Source organism: Xiphophorus maculatus, chromosome 1 (genome assembly GCF_002775205.1).
Source record: "Xiphophorus maculatus strain JP 163 A chromosome 1, X_maculatus-5.0-male, whole genome shotgun sequence".
Taxonomy (NCBI): Eukaryota; Metazoa; Chordata; class Actinopteri; order Cyprinodontiformes; family Poeciliidae; genus Xiphophorus; species Xiphophorus maculatus.
The window spans coordinates 30,150,712-30,172,073 of NC_036443.1; the positions used below are offsets into that span (position 1 = coordinate 30,150,712).

At 39.2% G+C, this 21,362-nt stretch overlaps 1 protein-coding gene across 2 annotated transcripts in view; it reads right to left on the reverse strand.

Annotated features, from left to right (window-relative positions):
- LOC102236070 (nucleolar protein 4-like) overlaps nucleotides 1-21,362 on the reverse strand; it is an 84,406-nt gene that overhangs the window by 56,600 nt on the left and 6,444 nt on the right. Inside the window, exons 2-4 of one of the 2 annotated variants that reach the window (XM_023338332.1) lie at nucleotides 16,026-16,178; nucleotides 13,961-14,072; nucleotides 10,681-10,796 (exon numbers count right to left, since the gene is read on the reverse strand). In XM_023338332.1, coding sequence (XP_023194100.1) covers nucleotides 10,681-10,796; nucleotides 13,961-14,072; nucleotides 16,026-16,178 — 381 coding nt within the window. Of the gene's footprint in view, nucleotides 1-2,040; nucleotides 2,223-10,680; nucleotides 10,797-13,960; nucleotides 14,073-16,025; nucleotides 16,179-21,362 lie in introns of those variants that run through there. The other variant, XM_023338401.1, reaches the window with a different exon arrangement.

Below are 21,362 nucleotides of genomic sequence, written 5' to 3' on the forward strand. Positions count from 1 at the left end.
ATTAAAATAAATGCATATTTGCACTTTAGCTAAACAATAATTAATTAATCAGTAGATATTACAATAAACTATGTAATGTTGGTCATATTTAACTTAAAAGAAATATGGACAGTGCTGCGTATTTGTATGCTTGAATAATATATTATTTGGGTATAAAATGTTCTTGTATATTCCTAAATCCTCCCATTTGGTTTAGTAATGCCTACCGCTTGGTGCAGTATTATTATTTATTGGTTGTTATTTATCCAGGATTTACAAGGAATACTCTGATTGGATGAAAAAGACCGGTCTGTGGTTGGCTGGTAGGCTTCGCTAAGTTGCTAGAACGTGCCAGGACACATACTGAGCGAGTGTGTGAGGTGTAAACACACAACGCCTCACATTATTCTTTGTTCACAGAGAAATATGCGCTCCCATCAATCTCACCACGCTCCGGTTGGTGGCACAAAGTCACGCAAAAGGTTGCTTGTACCACAGGCTAACATCCATGCTAGCTAGAGCTCTGCCTCATCTAGCCAGCTAGCCATGGCTAGGCTAACATTAAAAACGTTGTCACTGTGGCGCGCTTTTCTCAGTCTGCAGGTAAACGAGCCACCGCATCGTCTCCTCCATCGTTCATTCAATCATTTATGTGTCTCTTGTCGCTTTATTTGATGAAGTTGCTAGCGATTGCCAGGACACGTACTGAGCGAGCGTGAGATATTAACACACAACCCCACAGGTTATTCTTTGTTCACAGAGATAAATGTGCTCACATCAGTCGAAGAAAAAGTTTACTTTTTCTCTCCAAATTATTACGTCTATCTCCCAATTATGACTTTTTTTCTCAGAATTACGACTTTAAAGCCTACATAAAATAAAATGTAAAAAAGTAAATTGCATCTCTGCTGTTATACCTGGTTTCTCACAGGTGTCCAAAATTCTAAGAAAAAAAATCAGTTTTTTGCTTCACTTTTTGGCTTTACTGCTCTTCCATAAAATTTTATGATTATTTTGAGTCTAACAGATGCAGTTCCAGAACAATAAATTAAATAAAATTTGATCAGGTCTTGATATGTAAATTATAAGGACAGTTGATTTTAATCTCAATTTGACTCCAAATAATAAAACAATAGAAATAATCTCCAAATTCTGATTTTAATTTCCCAAATCTGACTTTTTCCCCTCAGAATTATGACTTCAATATGTTATATAAAATACAATTTTAAAAAACAAATCTGATGTGTTCAACAAGTCACCTGTCTGTCATTAAATATGGTTTCTCCAGGTGTTCGTTTGTCTTTCAGTCAGAATTATAAGGGGGAAAAAATAGATTTAGTTAAATTTTTTGGGTCTAAAGTTCTTTCAAAGAAATCTGCTGGTTGTTTGTGTCAAACTTAAAATAGTTTCAGAACCAAGGCAACAAATCAAATTAAATTTAATCATGTTTTGATACTTAAATTGGCCGGAAGGTGGATTTTATTCTCATTTTGACTTGTTGCCTTCATGATATTCACATCGATTCAGCCGGAAACTAAAGACACAACACGCAGAAACACGCAGAAACACGCAAGCTGTCTGAATGCTCGGCACGCGGCGCCAATTGGTCCTCAGTGCGGTGCTTGGTCATTCCTTAGCAACCACCCACCCATCATCCACCCCGCATCCATCCACGGGCGCACGCGCATCAATTAAAAGCTCGCGCGGACGTCCCACGAACACACCGTGGCGCGCGCCGGAGCAGACCCAGAACAATGTGAGCACGCGGGGCAGCAGCACGCTCATGAATAGCGATGATGAAGATGATGATGATGAGCCCGGAGCCTGGCTGCCGCAGGACGCAGCGGCCCGGTGAACCCGCACATCGACCCCAGCCAGCAGCAACTCCTCACGCAAACAAACCGGCGCTAATTACCGCTCCGTTTGCGGTTCTGGGAGCGATCCGAGCGGAACCAGCGGCTCAGTCACCGGCATGCGGGAAGCACCGCGACCGGAGGAAAACACTCCGGAGCCCACACTGATAAATAAATAATAAAGCGCATGCCGAAGACGCCTTCTTACCTTCACTTCTCCGAAATTACGATCATCAACCTCCGTCGTCTGTTTTTATCTGTTTTATCTGTTTTTTATGTCTAAAAATGTTTATTCATTCGCTTTCTGCGGGTTTTTCCCTCTACAGTGTGAATTTAAATGGACAGTATATGCTGCTGTACACAGGCAGGGAGTGAGCGCACTCAGCGGGACCCTCAAGACTCTGTGGCAACCAGAAGGGGCGTGGCCACGGCTGATGACATCACGGGGGCGGGGTCAACACGCGGAGGGAGGGGCGGGGGGAGTTTATTTATCTACAAACCAAATGCACGAGACGACCAGCTACTTCCGCTTCTTCGGTCCAAAACACAGGAGGAAAAACAAACAGACCAAAGTAATTTATGGATAAAACTACAGATAAAATTTATTAATTTTGGTTATTTAGCAAATAACATTTTTTTTTAAATGGAGGTTAATTTTTCAAAGTCATGTTTTCACCATGTTAATAATTAATTTATAAATGTCACAGTTTCGAACTAAATACTTAATTACCAAACTAAGTATCTATCTTCAAATTAAATATTTGTATGTAATTAGCTTGAAGCTAATATTTAACTAGTAAGCTAAATAATTAGCCCTACTAATTAATTAATTTGTTAATTCTTTGGGATTAGTAAAATAATTTTGAATTTGAAATTGCGCACTAAATATTTAATTTCAACCTATACATCAAACTAAATATTTAGTTTTAAGCTAGTTATTAAGATTCAAACCAAATATTAACATGCAAACTAAATATTTAGTTTTACGCTATTTAATGCAACGCTGAATACTAAGATTATTAACTAAATATTTAGTTTGAAGCAAAATATTTATGCTTTAAGCTCTTTAGTCTGAGGCTAAATATTTCTGATTCAAACAATAGAAGCTAAATAAATGTTTTGCACACCAGTTTTAAGCTATTTAATTTTAGGTTAAATACTTAGCTTGTTATCTATGTATTTGGTTTAGAACTACATATTTAGTTTGAAGGAAAATTTCCACATTGGTGGACAATAAAACTTTTTCTTATCTTTTTACTCTAAAAATTATTTAACTTGTTCACTAAACATTTAGTGTTATTTAGTTTGAGGCTAAATATTTAGCTTGTTGAGTGAATACTTATTTCCAACTAAATATTTTTAGAGGTTAAATATTTAGCTTGCTAACTAAATATTTAACCTCAATCTCCAAATTTAGCTCTGAATTAAATATTTAATTTGAAATGTTTAGCATGCAAACTAAATATTTTTGTTTTAAACAATTTAGTTTGAGGCAAAAATATTTTGCATGCTAATGAAATATTTGACTTCACACTACGCATTTATCTTGTTAACCAGATATTTGGTTTTATGCTGATTAGTTTAAGGCTAAATACTTAGTTAGCTAATTTAGTGTTTGGTTTAAAACTAATTATTTAGTTTGCAAATGTCTGCATTTTTGGCTTAGTTTTCCTTAAGATGTGTCATATTTCTGCTCTGTGCGTCTCTGGTTGCATTCATTTTATTTTAAATCTCAACTTTTATTATGGCTACTTGACTAAAAAACTCAAAAGCATTTATTGCCAAGGTATAGTTGAACTGAAGAGGAAAAAGCATTAATTTGTACCAGTAAAAGAAGAAATATTTCCATATTTTTTAAAGATACAATGGGAACATGTTGGGAAAATATTTAACATTAGGATGGACCATTGTTTTTAAAGTATGCACCACAGCTGCCCCCTACAGGCGGAGGGTGGAAGCACAGGCTGGGTTAAAATGAGTCAGTGCCCAAAAACAGTGAATTATGCCGCATATATATTGTTCATTTACAGTGAAACAAAAAAAAATCCCCAAATGGCTGCCTCTCTGGTGAGCACAGACCAATAAAGCAGAAACACCATGGAAACAGAGCCGCACATTAAAGCTCCTCTGGGCTTTAAGTTCATCCACTGTTTCCCGCCAACCTCTTCTGCACAAGTGTTAACTGTTTGTTTATCCTAATCCTTATTTCTGCATTTATGTTTCATCTGGTCAGGGAAGGGGCAGCGGTTTTACCTCCAGGATGCATCAGAAAGGGAAAATCCGCAGTGAAACAAAGCTACTGTTGCTTTTTGTGCCAGTAAACAGTAAATAAGGAGAACTTAGAGCACAGAGGGGATTTCCCTTGCAGCACCGTTTCCATGGCGTTTCTGCTTTATTAGACGGAGAACACCGAAGGACCACAGCAGATGGCCGCGACGATACCGCGTGTCAAAGGTCACGCCCCTGGTGGAAACGCAACACTTTGGGTGGAATTTTTATTACGAAAAACCAGATATTATTTATACAATTCCTAAAATCATGAAGTGTTAATACTGAAGTCGTGAAATTTTTCGTTTCTTGTTGTTAGAACAGCAGGAATTTATTTTTATTTTGGTTTGATTATACTCACTCGTTCTCTTCAGCATCCTGCCGTTGTCTATGCAGTCAACGCAGAACGAGAAGCAGCGCTTCGTAACTATCCAATCTGACCAATAGAAACGCCCGAACGTTTCTATTGGCCCACACCGGCCAACAGAAATGCTGTTGCTAACGTCCGCTCGACAAGCAGAAATGCGTTTTCCCGCCACCGTACGAAGGAAGTCCCGCCCCCAGAAGAGCGGAAAACAGATTTACGTAAAACTCATAAAAAATATCTTTAAAATAAATAAAATCTTTTCAAAAATGAAATTAGACAAAAATAAACTCTGAAAAAATAAAAATCAACAAAAATTAAAACTGAAAAAAATAATTTGACAAAATAAAATTTAAAAGATTTAAAAGTGAAAAAATACTTTGAAAAAAATACCATTTTAAAATTATTTGAAAAGGTAAAATTTGAAGAAATAGTAAGTTTCATAAATGTATGTTCAACTATTATATACACATTGTAAATTACTCTCAAAATCTATTTTTTGACAAAGGTCTTTCAAAGTTTCATTATTTTAAATACATTTTAACATTTTGAAACAAGTTCATTTTAAAAAAATAAAATAAAACAACTAAAGCTTTGCACGAAGAAACTTTACAAACTAAACATGCACTTTGGCCGAGGTGTATTCGCGCTTCACAATTTGTGGATTTTTCGAAATTATTTGTCTATTCACTGGATCTTTAAAGTAGAGCACATCAAAATATCTAAACAAAAATGCAGCTAAGAAAACTTTAATACTGTAAAACTTGTATGCTACTTGGCATGCTATTGGCTGGCGTTTTTCAAAGCAGCCAATCCAGGAGCTCCATTTGTTTTTCTTGGTGCTGATTGGCTAGAATGGAGCTAAGAAACATGTTGGCTTCTACGCTAGAATCAGACAGTTACTACAGTGTGTATTTGTGCACATTAATGTATGTTTATGCAAGTTTGACCTCTTACAGACCAATAAACTTCAATTTAGTACAGAACACTTAACACTGGAACTAGAGGATATTTCAAATATCCAAAATAAAACACAACAACCAAAAACAATAAATAAAACAAGAATAAAAAACACTCATAACCAAAATTCTTAATTAAATGGATTATGCATCTGTAAACAAAATATTAATCATCAGAATGAAAATGATCAGGCTCAATTTAATTTATTATGCAATTAATTGATTAACTGCTAATTGCGACAGATTTAGGTGTTTGAATTATTAAGATATGCAGCTATCAATGTTTTTAGCATTGGCAGACCGTTGTGGTTACAAGGATCCACCGTGTTCCTGTAATTTTGTTTCAGACTTTCAACCAGACCTTAATCTAACAGTGTGTCTCACCTCCACACGCACACACACACACACACACACACACACACACACACACACACACACACACACACACACACACACACACACACACACGCCTACCCCCACGCACGCACACACACACCCCTCCTCCCTAAATTAATGAAACGTCTTTTCTCTGGAGGTAGCTGCAGTAATAGGCAGACGGAGGGAGGCTACAAATAATAATGAAGCATGTCATTCTTTTTAATTCCTTCTCTGAACTCCCTCCCCCCACAAAAATAAACATCCCTCACAATCAGAGGCACATTTTCTCTTTTCTCCATGTCCTTACATCCATCTCTTTATCCCTCTTCTCCACACCAGAACCTCCCTCTCTTCATGGTCTCTTCTCCTCTCGCTCCTCAAACATTTCCACCCTTTCACCACATCGTCTGCATCCCCCCCACTGCCAGGAAGCACGCTGGCTAATTTCCTCCTCTTATTGAATTGGGACGAGGGGCGGATGGCAGGAGAGAAAGGGATGGGCCGAATGTCGGAGGCCTGGGATGTGTTTTAATGGAAATAGTGGAGGACTTGGACACCTTCAGTCCACGTTTGGGTTCATTTTAGCTGCGTTTTCTCACGTTTGGACTTTTAGAAATGATTATAAACTAAAGATGAAGCTTTCTGCTTGGAAAGTGTTCATCACTGGCAAACACGTGAATAAATCCAAAACATAAAGACACAACAGAATAACACTGCAAATGAAAAATAACGCGACCACAGAAAATGGAAGCAAATAGCAAAAACAACAACAAGCATCAAATGCTGCAAATTCGCTCCACAAAACAGAATATGTGTTTTGTTCAGGCCAAACAGCATTCTGGGGGATCAACCTCTCAGCTAGCTAAGCTAGGTTGGTGGCTTCAACTAACTCACTCACTCACTCTTTGGTTACCTAGCAACAACCTGCTGAGTAACTGGAGCAGCAGCAGTTTAAAGTTTCGCCTCATTACTGCTTAAAAATAAAAAACAACGTAGTTTAGAGAAAACTGTGGATAAAACAGGAAAGGTTATGACAACAGTTTGGCTGTATTTAAGATATTTAAAACAAAAAACTAAGTAATAATTATCAATATCGACTAATATGAAACGCTAATATCATGATGTGTTTTTCAGCCATAATGTCCAGATCTATATTGCAAATAGAGATTTACATACAGTTTAGAGTGGCAGTCTTAACCACTATGTAACAATCTCAGACTAAATCCTTTATTATTCAGATTTTAATCTCAGTGAGCCTTACACCTGAAATGATCAGAAAAAAACCTTCTGGGTAGATTTAATGCGCCAGGAAATTAATTTCCAGAGTAAAAAATAAAGGTAGAAGTAAAAGCAGGAATGTGTCTTTCTCCTGGTGAGATATTCAACTTTATCCTCACTCCCACATAAGAACAACTTTGACAAAAGATGGTGACCTTCCCTTGTTGAGAGCGCTCTGCACGCTGAAACACACACTGCATGTTTCTGTACGGCTGCGTCTGGGTGGACATGTACAGACTGCACATGGCGGCACATCCTTGCACTGTTAAAGCTGCTTTAAGGTCACAGAAAAAAGATTTTCAGAGAAAATATCCTGAAGGACGACTACAGTCTTTAAAAAAAATAACGCTTAAATTAGTTATGTAACGATGAACTTCATCTGACTGAATATGAATATCTTCTACTGAGTTCACACAATTTAAGTTTTCGTGGTTTTTATCACAGATGATGTCACTAACCATCCGAATTAAATAATGTTCCATATACAATTTATACCTCAAAATATCAAAATATTTGACATTCTTTCCTATGCCTCAATGCAAAAAAGCACAAGATCTTATGAAGTATTTTGTCTAGTTTCTAGTGCAAATATCTTAAACTGAAAATAAGACCAAACTAAATTACAGGTATATTTTCATCAACATATAGGAGATTGTTTTAAGTCAGTAATTCAAGTACTTTTTATATTGCTAAAACATTAGATGATGAAACGATAGCTACCATTGGTTTTAGTTATCAAGTTGTCAACATAACGTGCTAAATCTTAAATGCAGGCGTGATATATAAATTTTAAAAAAAAGGGAAGCAGTGCGTTGCTACAAATTGTCAACACTACGTCAACTAGATAACAAGAAAATAGCAAGGAGAGGAAAGTAGTTTAGTTATGCTAGCTTGACTATGGCAAACTTAACATGTAGATTTGCTGTGGAATTCAATGAGTTTCAGTTCAGTTAAAAAATAAGAAAAAAAGGCGACCTAAACTCCAACTCTGACAGATCATCAGTAGAGCAGGTGATTAAATTAGCTAATCTACCAGTGCTGTGTTAGCTCAGCTAATAGCAACGCTAGCTAATCTACCACCACTGTGTTAGCTCAGCTAATAGCAGCAGTAGCTAATCTACCACCGCTGTGTTAACCCAGCTAATAGCAATGGCAGCTAATCTACCACCGTTGTATTAGCTCAGCTAATAGCAACGCTAGCTAATCTACCACCACTGTGTTAGCTCAGCTAATAGCAACACTAGCTAATCTACCACAGCTGTGTTAGCTCATCTAACAGCAACACTAGCTAATCTACCACAGCTGTGTTAGCTCAGCTAATAGCAACACTAGCTAATCTACCACAGCTGTGTTAGCTCAACTAATAGCAACGCTAGCTAATCTACCACAGCGATCACTTATTAATAATCACAAATTAACCATCAACCTGAAAACATAAAACTGTAACTGAATGTTTGTGTGGGAAATGTTGGAGTGTTATTTCGTGTTGAATCCTGTGAAATAATGGCGTTGTGGTCAGTTGCTAGGGCAACGAGTCTGTGACTCCATATTATTATATGTATATACTTATATTGATACTTTTTATTATTACTTATTTTATTATTATTGGAGCCTTGCAATAAAATTTAGCTCGATATGTACATTTTAAATGTACAACTGAATGAGAATAAAATCTGTTTATATCTGTTAATTAAACCAAATCTCAGAAATGGTCACGCTTCATTTAGTATGATTTAAAAAGACGGTAACATACAGCAGAACTGGTCGGCTTCTCTCTGTAAATCAGACCGGTGATCCAGAACCACTTCAGCAGCAACATGTTCAGTTTGTCAAACATCCGACTCGGTTCAGGTGGTTCAGGTGAGTTTTCAGGTCAAACTGTGTTTATTGGTGGGAGATAAATTTAAGGGGAGGATTCTGGCACTGTTTTAGACACATTTTATGTGTTTGTGGGTGTTATGTGTGTGAGACATGCAGACAGAAAGACGTATCGGCATTCCAGAGTAAATTGGCACTTCGCCGTTCATCTCTCTCCTCGACTAATTAACTCGACGCTCAGAGGCTTCGCTTAATTGGAAAGAGCTCAACCCTCGCTTCCCCTGTACGACATCGCGGCTCCAACGCGCCAACACACACACGGCGACCGCAGCGAGTGTGTGTGTGGCGCGCTGATAGTCATGGAGAGCGGCGCAGGAAACGACAGCAGCTCTGCCCTCTCCAACATGGAGTCCAACTTCAGTTGTGGGAGTTTTCAACATGTTTCAGGCAGGAAGTCTTTAACCGTCACCGAGTTTGGCTTAATAATGAGACGGAGAACAAACGGCTCAGAAACACAGAACGATATGGTTCAGATCCACGCATCATCAGCACGGACGCCATTTTATCTGGTGATTTATTAAAACAGCAATCTGCTGTGATTTTACCCCAACATCTCTTTTTCAAACAGAAAACTTCTGGTTTTTACCAAATAATAGAGATTGAACAAAACACAAAATCTGACCACATATTTTTGTCTCGTTGCTATTGCAAATGTCCTAGTTCACTTCAAATAAGACAAAACTAACTTAAAAATAACTTTTCAGCTTGATTTAGGTCAATAATTCCTTTATATTGATTTAACGTGCCAGTTACATTATTTCATTAATAATTTTTCCCATGGAAAATCTATTATAATACTCACAGCCCAGGGATGTACACAGTCTATTGACTAAATATTTAGTTTAAAACTAACTAGTTTCAGGCTAAATACTAAGTTTGATCATTAAATATTTAGTTTAGATCTAAAAAAAAAGGTGCTTGCTTGCTGACTAAGTATTTAGTTTCATGCTAAATATTAGCTTGTAAGTTACATATTTAGTTCTGAACTAAATATTTGGCTTCCTAACTAAATACTAACCTTTAAGCTAAATATTTAATTTGAAGCTAAGAACGCAACTTACTAACTACAGTATATATTTATCTCTAATCTAAATATTTAGCTTGCTAAGTCTATACTTAGTTTATAGCTAAAAACTTAGTTTGAGGTCACATTCTTAACTTGGTACCTAAATATTTAGTTTGGAGTGAAATACTTAGCTTGTAGCTAAGTATATAGCTTGATAACTACATATTTATCTTGCTAACTAAGTACTTAGTTTAGCACTAAATATTTAGTTTAAGGTTGGCTAACTTTGTATTTAGATCTACTTTAAACATTTATCTAAAAGTCAAATATTTAGTTTGAGGTTAAATATTTAGTTTTAGGTTAAATATTTATCTTGCTGACTGATGTTGATTTCTGTTTCTAAATTTATCCTTTGGTGTCTGAACATTTGCAACAAAAACAAACAAACCAACATCAGTTTTCCAATAATTTTTCACACGTCCTGTAAACTTATGGGAGAGAAATAAAATACTAAAACTAATCCTGGATGACTAAAAACACAGGTTCTTCTTCTTCTCCTCCTTTAAACCGAGAGTTTAGTTCCTTCCTGGCTTCCTTCTGCTCATCTGTCACTAACAATCCCTCAGTGGACGGAGGAACTTCTCTGACCTCTGACCTGCTCTCTGATTGGCCCCAACCAGAACCGGCGCCGGCGGGCCGGAGGGAACCAGAACCCACCTTGTTGTTGTTGCTGCTGTTGAGGAAGTGCAGCTTCATCTGTTTCATGTAGGTGGTGGTGAGAGGAACGTTGAAGTCGATGGCGTCTGAAACCAGAGAGGTGGGTCTGTCGTTCTCTGGTGGGAAAAACACAAAAAATTAACAGACAGACACAGAGAGAAACCAAACAGCTGCTCAGGGCGCAGAACTAAACAGCATGAAGCAGAAAAAGATGAAGGAAAACAATCTACTCTCAGGTGAACTTTAATTTTCCAGTCTGCTTATTGTTTTGTCACTTCATGTAATAAAAGGACTTTTGAAACAGCAGAAAAGTTTTATTAAGATTTTTCTGACTTGCTTTAGGAGGTATTTAATTCCTGGATATAGCCGTGCAAAACCAGACTCCACACGGCAAAAACACAAAATCTTACCAAGTATTTTTAGTCTAGTTTCTACTGCAAATATGTTAGTACACTTGAAATAAGAAAAAAAGTTTTCAAAAATTAACTAAGAGTTACTTTTCAGCATGAAGTAGGAGATTGTTTTAAGTCAATAATTCCTTAATTTTGGACGTTTGAACGAAAGAAATTAATCAAAATATCAGAATTTTTTCTTTCAAATATTTGACATTGAGCTCAAAGATTTTCTGTTTATTTAAATAGAAAATTAATCTCAAAATGTCTGAGCCTTGTGTCGCAAATACTCAACTTTTGGTGCTCAGAAATTACAAAGTTAGTTTGAAGAAAATTTTAAAATAATCTCAAATGTTTAAAAAAGATTTCTCACAAATTTCTAACTTTTGTTTTAAGTCCATAATTCCTTAATGTTGCTGAAGAAGTACCATCAGTTTATTTAAATTACAAGGTGGGAAAATGTCTTGCTCTCCATCCATCCATCAGTGGACCTGATGGTATTGTTCCTGCGGTCCGACCCGCTGATGCCGGTACCAATTAACCAGAACCGGTCCGCTCCAATTAATGGCTTTTAATAATTTACAGCTGAACTTTACAGAAAGACCCTCTGCATAGGTGTGTGTGTGTGTGTGTGTGTGTGTGTGTGTGTGTGTGTGTGTGTGTGTGTGTGTGTGTGTGGGTGTGTGTGCGAACCCCCACAGTGTTTGAGATGATTAGTTGCTCCCTGTCTGAGTGACACACACAGTGTGTGTTTCTGAAAACGCACTGATTATTGCAGATGTAAACTGATTCTAACGAGCACAGGGTGAAAAAATCAATTTGATTGATTAATAAAAATTTATGATTCTTCTTTTGCACCAATGCTCTACGAAAAACTGTACGACGAAAAATAATGTGTGAGCAAAAGGTTTTTATTTCTAATTACAAGAAAAAAGTCACGTGACAAAAACGTAAAAATCATACGAGAATAAAATCCCAACATTACGAGAACTATCACAAAAAAATAAAAATAAATCTAAAGTGAAGAATGTTGAGCATCTCGTGAAGTTATACTAGTTCTACAAGTAATACGTAATATAAATGTTTTTAACAAATTGGCGTCAAATTATCATCAGCACCGGAACTTTGTAATAGTTCTGCAAACGAGTTTATTTCTAATAAAGAACCAAACCGACTGAACTCCTGGTCCTGACAACTCAGAAGCTTTTTTCTCATTAAAACAACATTTTTCTTGTAATTTTCAGATGTTTTTCTGGTAAAATGTGATCTATTTCTGCTAATATTACGACTATGTTCTTGTAATTAAATAGAAATTCTCGTAGTCCGGTGCTAATACTCCAATATACAACTAAAAGAAGGAATAATTGAAATATTTTCTGACATTTCTACTTTAGAAAAGAAACTGAGCAAAAGAAAAAATTGGAAAAAAATCAGAAAACTGATATTTTATGTTCGCCCAGCCTTAAATCATATGAGCTCCAGACAAAATCAACATCAGAAATACAAACTAATTCTTTGTTAAATTCCTCTGGAGTTTTTTTTTCTGTGATTTTGTCCCCACACCGTGCGTCGCTCCGACCCGGTGGAAAATGATCCTGTTTTCTGGGCCATTTTCATTGTTAAAGCCATTAATTAGGCTAATTGAGGAGAGACGGGACACTCCAATGACTCCTTTATCTAATGAGGGATGAGGATGCAGGGGGGGATGGAGAGAGATAATGACAGGAGGGAGGAAGAGAGAAACGGAAAAAACACACAAAGAGTTGCTGGAGGCCAGATTCAGGATTCAAGGACGGAAAAATTTTAAAAAGAGGGAAAACCACCAGAGACGGATGAGTTTAGAGAGGAAAATTTCTGAAAAATTAGTCGCTACGGTGAGGCTGAGTGATAAAATATAAAACCAGATTCCCCGCTTCACAACTACTCAAAAACCTGACTGGAGCAAGGTGGAACAATCCGGAACGCTCTGCTGTGAAATGGAGCGGCGTCACGTTTTAGCAGTAAATAAACGTGATACAAATCACAGACAGACACATAATTACGACGGCGTGTTGGAGTCGCTGCAGTTAGAACAAAAACGGGGCAAAACACTCAGAAATTTTCTAGAAAAAAGTGGAAATTTCTCTACTAACCCAAACCCAAAAAGTCTAAAATTTGTAAGAACAACTTTTAAGATTAATCTCAGAAATTTTCTGGAATTTAAACATTTTTTTTTAACTTTTCAAACTAAAAAAATTCAAAGTTTTTCTACAAAATTTCTGTGTTTCTTTCTTTTTTTATGAATTGATGTTCTCATAATTACATAATTTTAATGCGTTAAAAATATGATTAATTGTGTTAAATTTTATTATTTTGTACAAACAAAGGTTCCATTAGGAACCTTTATAATGACACGTTTCTGGGGGGCCTGGAAATCTGACGCACACATCAACTAACAACAGCAATGGCAGATGAAGCCACGTCTTTCGCCTTATCAGGGGTTAATTTCTGCTTCAGAACGATCTGATTGGACGCTGATCAGACTATTCATGTGTTCATGTTGCGCTAACAGGAGCAGCTTTGTTAGCATTAGCATCCGAGCTACTGAAACCGAACATTAGCAGCAAACAGAACATTTTCTATTTCAGTGTGGAACAGAAAACAGATGTGATTAAATATTTTGTAAAGTTTTTTATTTCTGAAGCTGCAGGGACTTTCTGTGTGTGTGTGTCTGTGTGTACTTGGGGGTGTGCGTGTGTGTGTGTGTGTGTGTGTGTGTGTGTGTGTGTGTGTGTGTGTGTGTGTGTGTGTGTGTGCGGGGGTGTGCGTGTGTGTGTGGGGGTGTGTGTGTGTGTGTGTGCGGGGGTGTGCGTGTGTGTGTGGGGGTGTGTGTGTGCATGGGCGTGTACCTTTGTAATCCTGTCCGGCGGTACTGATGTGCATCCTCTTCTGACATTCGCCGCAGCTCATCAGGAAGCGAGTCACGGCCTCCCGGGGCAGAAAGGCGTACGTCTCAGCGATCTGAGGCAAAAACAAAGAGAAGTGGAAGAGAAGTTTCATTTTGATGGAAAAACATCAAAACTTTACAGGATTTCAGTCGTTTTCACTCAAAAATGAACCCAGAAAGAAAAATACATGTAGGAAATGTCCAGTCAGGATGCAGCTTGGTCCTGATGTAAAGCAGAGATGGGGAAGAATTGGATTTAGTTTCCAAACAGAGATGTTTGCAACTTCCTGTCACTCAAGCTGTCAGTACACTGCAAAAGCACAAAATCCTACCAAGCATTTTGTCTGGTTTCTAGTGCAAATATCTTACTGCTCTTGAAATAAGACAAACTAACTCACAAGTAACTTTTTAGGTTAACTATAGCAGCTTGTTTTACGTCAATAATTCTTTAATATTGAATTTAAAAAAATACTACTTCCATTTGCTGAATATTTTACTTACAATATGGAAAAAATGTGTTGTTATAAGTGAAATAATCTGCCAATGGAATTAAAACTATTTTTATAAAGAAATTAGTGACTTAAAATGAACTCCTATATCTTGTTGAAATTTTACTTACAAGTTAGTTTTGTCCTTTTTCAAGCTTACTGAGATACTTGTAGTGGAAACTAGACAAAAAATATTTGGTAAGGTTTCATGTTTTTGCAGTGAACTTTTACTCTCCTTCAGACAAAAAGCAAAACGAGACAGACTTTCGCTTCAGTTTATAAAAATATACATGAATAAAAGTGACAAATCACAAAGCTACAGAGGCAGGTAATTATGGCAGCACGTTAGGGTCACTAATGAGACAGACAGAAAAATAAATAAATAAATAAAGAAGTGGATTTGCAAGAAAAAACTCAAAAATCTTTTACATTAATCTCAGAAATTTTCTAAAAGTTTCAAAAGTCAAAACTTTATGACTTTAAGGTCAGATTTTTTCTTTTTTTTCCCCTAATATACAGTCAACAGATAAAACATCTAGAATAAGTGTAAAGCTACAAACTGCAAAAATATTAAGATTAGTAAAATATTTTTAGAGCTGGAACCATTTGAGTTTTTTCTTGCAAATTTTCAACTTTTTGGGCTCAGAAAGTTTCTTGTATTTTTTAAGTAAATTTTGGAAATTAATCTCAAAATTCCAGAATTTTTTGGCAGAAATTAACTTTTCTTCCATCTACAATGGCCCTGATATGCCGTTGTACACAAAAGATAAAATATAGAACGAGTGTAAAGCTGCACCAGATCTCTTTCTTTCTGACTCTCTCAGTCATTATAATTATACAATATTGAATAAATTGTTGAAGAAGATCATTTCTTATGATCTTTTATGTTTATTTATTTAAAAACATTATTTACATTCTGATGACAAAAATCTGTCTTCTGTCACTTAATTGTTGATAGTGTCATTTATTTAATTGAAGGTATCTAAAATATTTCTAAACAGAATATATATGGAAGAAAATGTAAGGTAATATTATGTAGAAAAGTTATGAAAAGGAAGGAATGAGTTTATTGTAGCTGTACGTTAATGTTTTGACCAGCAGAGGGCAGCATGAGCAGCTGTCTGAGTGAAACACAGTTGACTGTTTATGTTTATTTTAGGTATAAATAATGCAAACTGACTGGATGAGTTCTCAGTCATCAGCACATTTTACTTTAAATTATTACTGACATGAACTTTTTCATTTCTTACAGTTAAGATATTTTCAGATTCTAAGCAAACATTTATTAAAGTTAAAAGTTAAAAGTTTTTACCAGCAAACATTCGAACATTTCTGGTGTTGATCAACCATCATAACTGGTAGAATATGTATTAATAAAACCTACTTCTCCAGGTTTCATTTACTTAATGGAAAAAACAAATAAAATAAGTTGGTAATCCATTTTCTTTCCAGCAGAAACTTTTAAAGAAAACAATTGGGAGCAAACAGAGAGAAACGTTGGTTCAGCTTCAGATCTGCGGGAGAGAAATCGTCACTCACAGCTCTGTAGGTCTTCTTCTGGCCGGCGTGTCTGGGGGTTTTTCCCGGATCGGTGCCGATCTCCACGTGCATGGCGTAAATTATATCAAAGAAATCCTCCACCACTGCCACCCGCTTCAGGGACGGGTCTCCGCCCGACACGCCGTCCACACACTGGGGACAGGAAGAGGACAGACTTTAAAACATCGTCCAGAAACAGAGAGCCAGCTGGAACACACTGTGGAGATAAAATCTGGGTTCACTGGAAACCAGATAAACCAGCTGGATCCCCGACCACAACATGTAAAGTGAAAGAGAAAACGTAGAGCTATGAAGTATTTACAATAATATTTTTGACATTTGTGGTAAATTCAGGCGATAACAAAATGAGGGAGCATTTACGTTCACCGGCGAATACACTCTTCTCTTTTCCAGCAGCCATTGTACAGCAAATACAGCAGGAAAACCAGCTGACCAAACATGCTGGAGCTCAGCTCAGGTTGGTAGGTAACAGGTGGAGTGTCACTGCGGTTGCCAGGTAACGGGCGGGGCTAGGCTGCGGTTGCCTGGGTTTGACATTGTGGAGGGAATTATACGATACTGTTGTGTCATTGACACGTCTGGCATCAACATGGTGGAATCTATCGCTGTAGCATTAGCTTCTTGGTATAGCGTGTAGCGTTAGCGGAACTGTTTATGACTAGAGCTTCATGGTTAGCGCAACTAGCTTCTTAGTTAGCAATACCAAAAAGTGCTTAAGCAAATAAGTAAAGATTTTATAATTTGGTAGATGAATCTGAAAATTCTCACATCTGTTGACAAATCAAAGCTTAAAAAAATAAACATGGAGATTTGAATAAACTTTATTTTTATGCCATAAAATTCAGGTGATGTGAATTGACTTTTGAGAAAATATAAGATTTTTTTTACCAACATTTTTAACTGTAAATGAAAGAAATAAAACAAATAATATATAAAATTAACATCAGTGTCTCTATGAAAATCTCATCAAAGTCCAGAATGTTCACACAGGATGTTCAGAAATCTTTGAGGATTTATTCTTTCATGTGAGCTACAAGTCATGTTTAACCATAATAGGATCCGTGTGGGAAACATGAGAATATGCATGTTTCTGGGCTGACGGATGATGAGAGTTTAAAGGTCATGAAGGCCTTCCTGTTGTGTTTCTGTAGAGAGTAAACTGGGTCAAACATCCAGCGGAGAACAAGCAGGGAACCTGTCTGCTACAAAAGAGACAGCAGGTGTGTGTGTGCGTTTGTTTCTAATACCTTGTGGGGACCATTTTCCTGACATATACTACGTTGTGGGGGGACACTGCCCCTTGTGGGGACCGAAGTCTGGGGACCAAAGCCTGGTCCCCACAAGGGGAAACGCTGTTTTTGGGTCAGGGGTCAGATTTAGGACTAAGGTATGAATTGAGTTTTGGTTGGTTAGGGTTAGGTATGTAATGGTTAGGGTTAGGAATAGGGTTAGGGTTAGAAATAGGGTTAGGGTAAGGTTTAGGCTGTAGAAATGAATGGAAGTCAATGGAAAGTCCCCGCAAAGATAGCTGTGCAAACATCAGTGTCTGTGTGTGTGTGTTTGTGTGTGTGTGTGTGTGTGAAAATGAAACCAGTTCTGTCCTCACCTTCTTGGTGTAAAACATCTCATATAAACTCAGTGAACTGAAGTTCAGTCAGTTTGATCTGATTCCTTCTCTTAAGTGAAAGTGGTAAGTGGTGGCCACGCTTTGCTAACAGCGGAGCTAATTTTTTGCTAACTTTGAAAGCTCACTTAGCTTCTCCTAAATTATTTTTCCAGATATATTGTAGCTACTTTACTTGGATGTTTTGTAAACTCTCCGCTGGATAAAGTTTGACATTTGTGTTGAAGTTTCAGTTTTGTAAATTTTGGCAGAGCAATTTTTTTTTTACTTTGCTGACATCATGCTAACTTTGACAATGTATAGTGCATTTAGTTTTCCCTAAATTTATTTTCCAGATAAATTCTAAGCACTAGCTTACATATTGATAAATACAGTATTGCTGTAACATTTTAACATTAGTGGAACTAATATTTATGATTAGTGCTTTAGGGTTAGCGCTACCATCTACTGCAAACCATGATCTAAAATCAGGTTAAATCTGATTTGTTTGATTATCTTAAACATTTAAGCAGAACAAAAACAAACCTCAGGGAGCAAACCGTTGATCCCGGTACTAAATATGAAACGGTTTGTTGTGGTGACATGTAACCTCAGACAGAGTGAGGTGCTTCTTCTGATTTGTATTTACAGTACGACGGGTCTGCACTGCCCTTTTCCATCTGCCTGCTAAATGAGAGCCTGAGTACCATACAGCACAGCCTTAGGACACGGACACACACACACACGCAGAAAGATTGGTGGTGATGCATGAAAAGCGAGGGCATGTTTGTCCTTCACTACGCCTGATGCCAGCGCTTAATATGATGCTAAACCAAAACACATAGCTGTTCATCCTTGACTTCAGTAGACCTGACTGTCATCTTCCAGCTCCTGTTTAATTAGCTTCTGACTAGCAGCATCAGATTTTAACAGAGTTTAGCAACAAAAGCTAAAATAAACAGAGAAAAATGAGCAGAAGCCTTTCCAAACAGGAACAAAGATGGCGGACAACTGCGGACTCCCCCTGCCTCTCCCCTGTTGCAGGGCACATCACGGCCTGGGACTGTAGCGTATGTGACAGCAGACACACACACACACAGAGTGATGTATGTAGTGTGTATGTAGGTGTTGTGTGAGAGGTTGTGTTTCAGGGACGTCTTAAAGCAGGGAAGGCAGTCAGAAACCCCCGCAGACTTTCTACTGGGCCTGCAGAGAGGTCAGAGTCAGACACACTGAGTGAATGGAAAACCAAACAAACACACCGCACCACGTGACCAGGCAAACACTCACAAATATTTATTAATTTGGTCTAAAGCCTGGATCGCAGATTTTTATTGACTTTTGACTCTTCTCAATGACGTCTGATTATCATGATTACTCTAAGGGTGTTTTCCCACCTCAAAGACTTGGTTCGATTGCAAAATCTTTTACATTTTCTGAGTCAAACCAATCCATCACTCTAAGCAACCTATTCCTCTCCTCACCTGTGGGGGCGCTGCCCCAAGAACCACTGAAGGAAACGACACAAAAACCTCTGAAGCACAACTTTCTTCTTCACAAAATGTTAACAAAATGGAAGTGTCAGATTTTAGCGGTTGTAGGATTTTTCTTTTGTCTTTGTCTAAACACCACAAGTCATTTCTCCCACTAGCAATATGCTAACGCATTTGGTTTGGTTGTATTTACCCAGAATGCCCTACGCTGTAGTCCACTTCCTGCCTTTGAAGCGGTCTCCAGTCCGCTTGGCATTCACATTTGCATTCAAACCAAACCGAGAATAAGGTTTGTAGGCTGGTTTGGTTCGATTAGCATTCACATTTTCCCAAATGGACCAGGCTTTCTAGTTAAACGGACTGGAGTCAAATTAAAGTAGACCAAACCATCCATCCATCCATCCATCTTCTTCCGCTTATCCGAGGTCGGGTCGCGGGGGTAGCAGCTTCAGAAGGGAGGCCCAGACTTCCCTCTCCCCAGCCACTTCTTCCAGCTCCTCCGGGGGAATCCCGAGGCGTTCCCAGGCCAGCCGAGAGACATAGTCCCTCCAGCGTGTCCTGGGTCTTCCCCGGGGCCTCCTCCCGGTGGGACGTGCCCGGAACACCTCACCGGGGAGGCGTCCAGGAGGCATCCTGACCAGATGCCTGAGCCACCTCAACTGGCTCCTCTCGATGTGAAGGAGCAGCGGCTCTACTCTGAGTCCCTCCCGGATGACTGAGCTTCTCACTCTATCTCTAAGGGAGAGCCCAGCCACCCTACGGAGAAAACCCATTTCGGCCGCTTGTATCCGCGATCTCGTTCTTTCGGTCATGACCCAAAGCTCATGACCATAGATGAGGGTGGGAACGTAGATCGACCGGTAAATCGAGAGCTTCGCTTTTTGGCTCAGCTCTCTCTTCACCACGACGGACCGGTACAGCGCCCGCTTGACAGCAGACGCTGCGCTTATCCGCCTGTCAATCTCCCGCTCCCCTCTTCTCTCATTCGTGAACAAGATCCCGAGATACTTGAACTCCTCCACTTGGGGTAGGACACCGCCCCTGACCCGGAGAAGGCACTCTACCCTTTTCCGACTCAAGACCATGGCCTCGGATTTGGAGGCACTGATCCCCATCCCGGCAGCTTCACACTCGGCTGCGAACCGCTCCAGCGAGAGCTGCAGATCACGACCTGATGAAGCCAAAAGGACCACATCGTCTGCAAAAAGCAGAGATGAGATCCTAAGGCCACCAAACTAAATGCCCTCAACACCTTGGCTGCGCCTAGAAATTCTGTCCATGAAAGTGATGAACAGAATCGGTGACAAAGGGCAGCCCTGGCGGAGTCCAACTCTCACCAGAAAAGAGCCCGACTTACTGCTGGCAATGCGGACCAGACTCTGACACCGGTCATACAGGGACCTGACAGCCCGTATCAAAGGGCCCGGTACCCCATACTCCCGGAGAACCCCACACAGGGCTCCCCGAGGGACACGGTCGAACGCTTTCTCCAAGTCCACAAAACACATGTAGACTGGTTGGGCGAACTCCCATGCACCCTCCAGGACCCTGCCGAGGGTGTAGAGCTGGTCCAGTGTTCCACGACCAGGGCGAAAACCACACTGCTCTTCCTGAATCCGAGGTTCGACTATCCAACAGACCCTCCTCTCCAGGACTCCTGAATAGACCTTGCCAGGGAGGCTTAAGAGTGTGACCGCCCTGTAATTAGAGCACACCCTCCGGTCCACCTTTTTGAACAGGGGGACCACCATCCCAGTCTGACAAACCAGGGGATCTGCCCCCAATGTCCATGCAATATTGCAGAGTCGCGTCAGCCAACACAACCCTACAACATCCAGAGCCTTAAGGAACTCCGGGCGGATCTCATCCACCCCCGGGGCCTTGCCACCGAGGAGCTTTTTATCCACCTCGGCGACCTCGCCCCCAGAGATTGGAGAGCCCAACCCAGAGTCCCCAGGCTCAGCTTCCTCAGTGGAAGGCATGTTGGTGGGATTGAGGAGGTCTTCGAAGTACTCTGCCCACCGGCCCACAACGTCCCGAGTAGAGGTCAGCAGCACACCATCCCCACTATAAACAGTGTTGGTGCCGTACTGCTTCCCCCCCTGAGACGCCGGATGGTGGACCAGAATCACCTCGAAGCCGTACGGAAGTCTTTCTCCATGGCCTCTCCAAATTCCTCCCACGCCCGAGTTTTTGCCTCAGCAACCACCCGAGCCGCAT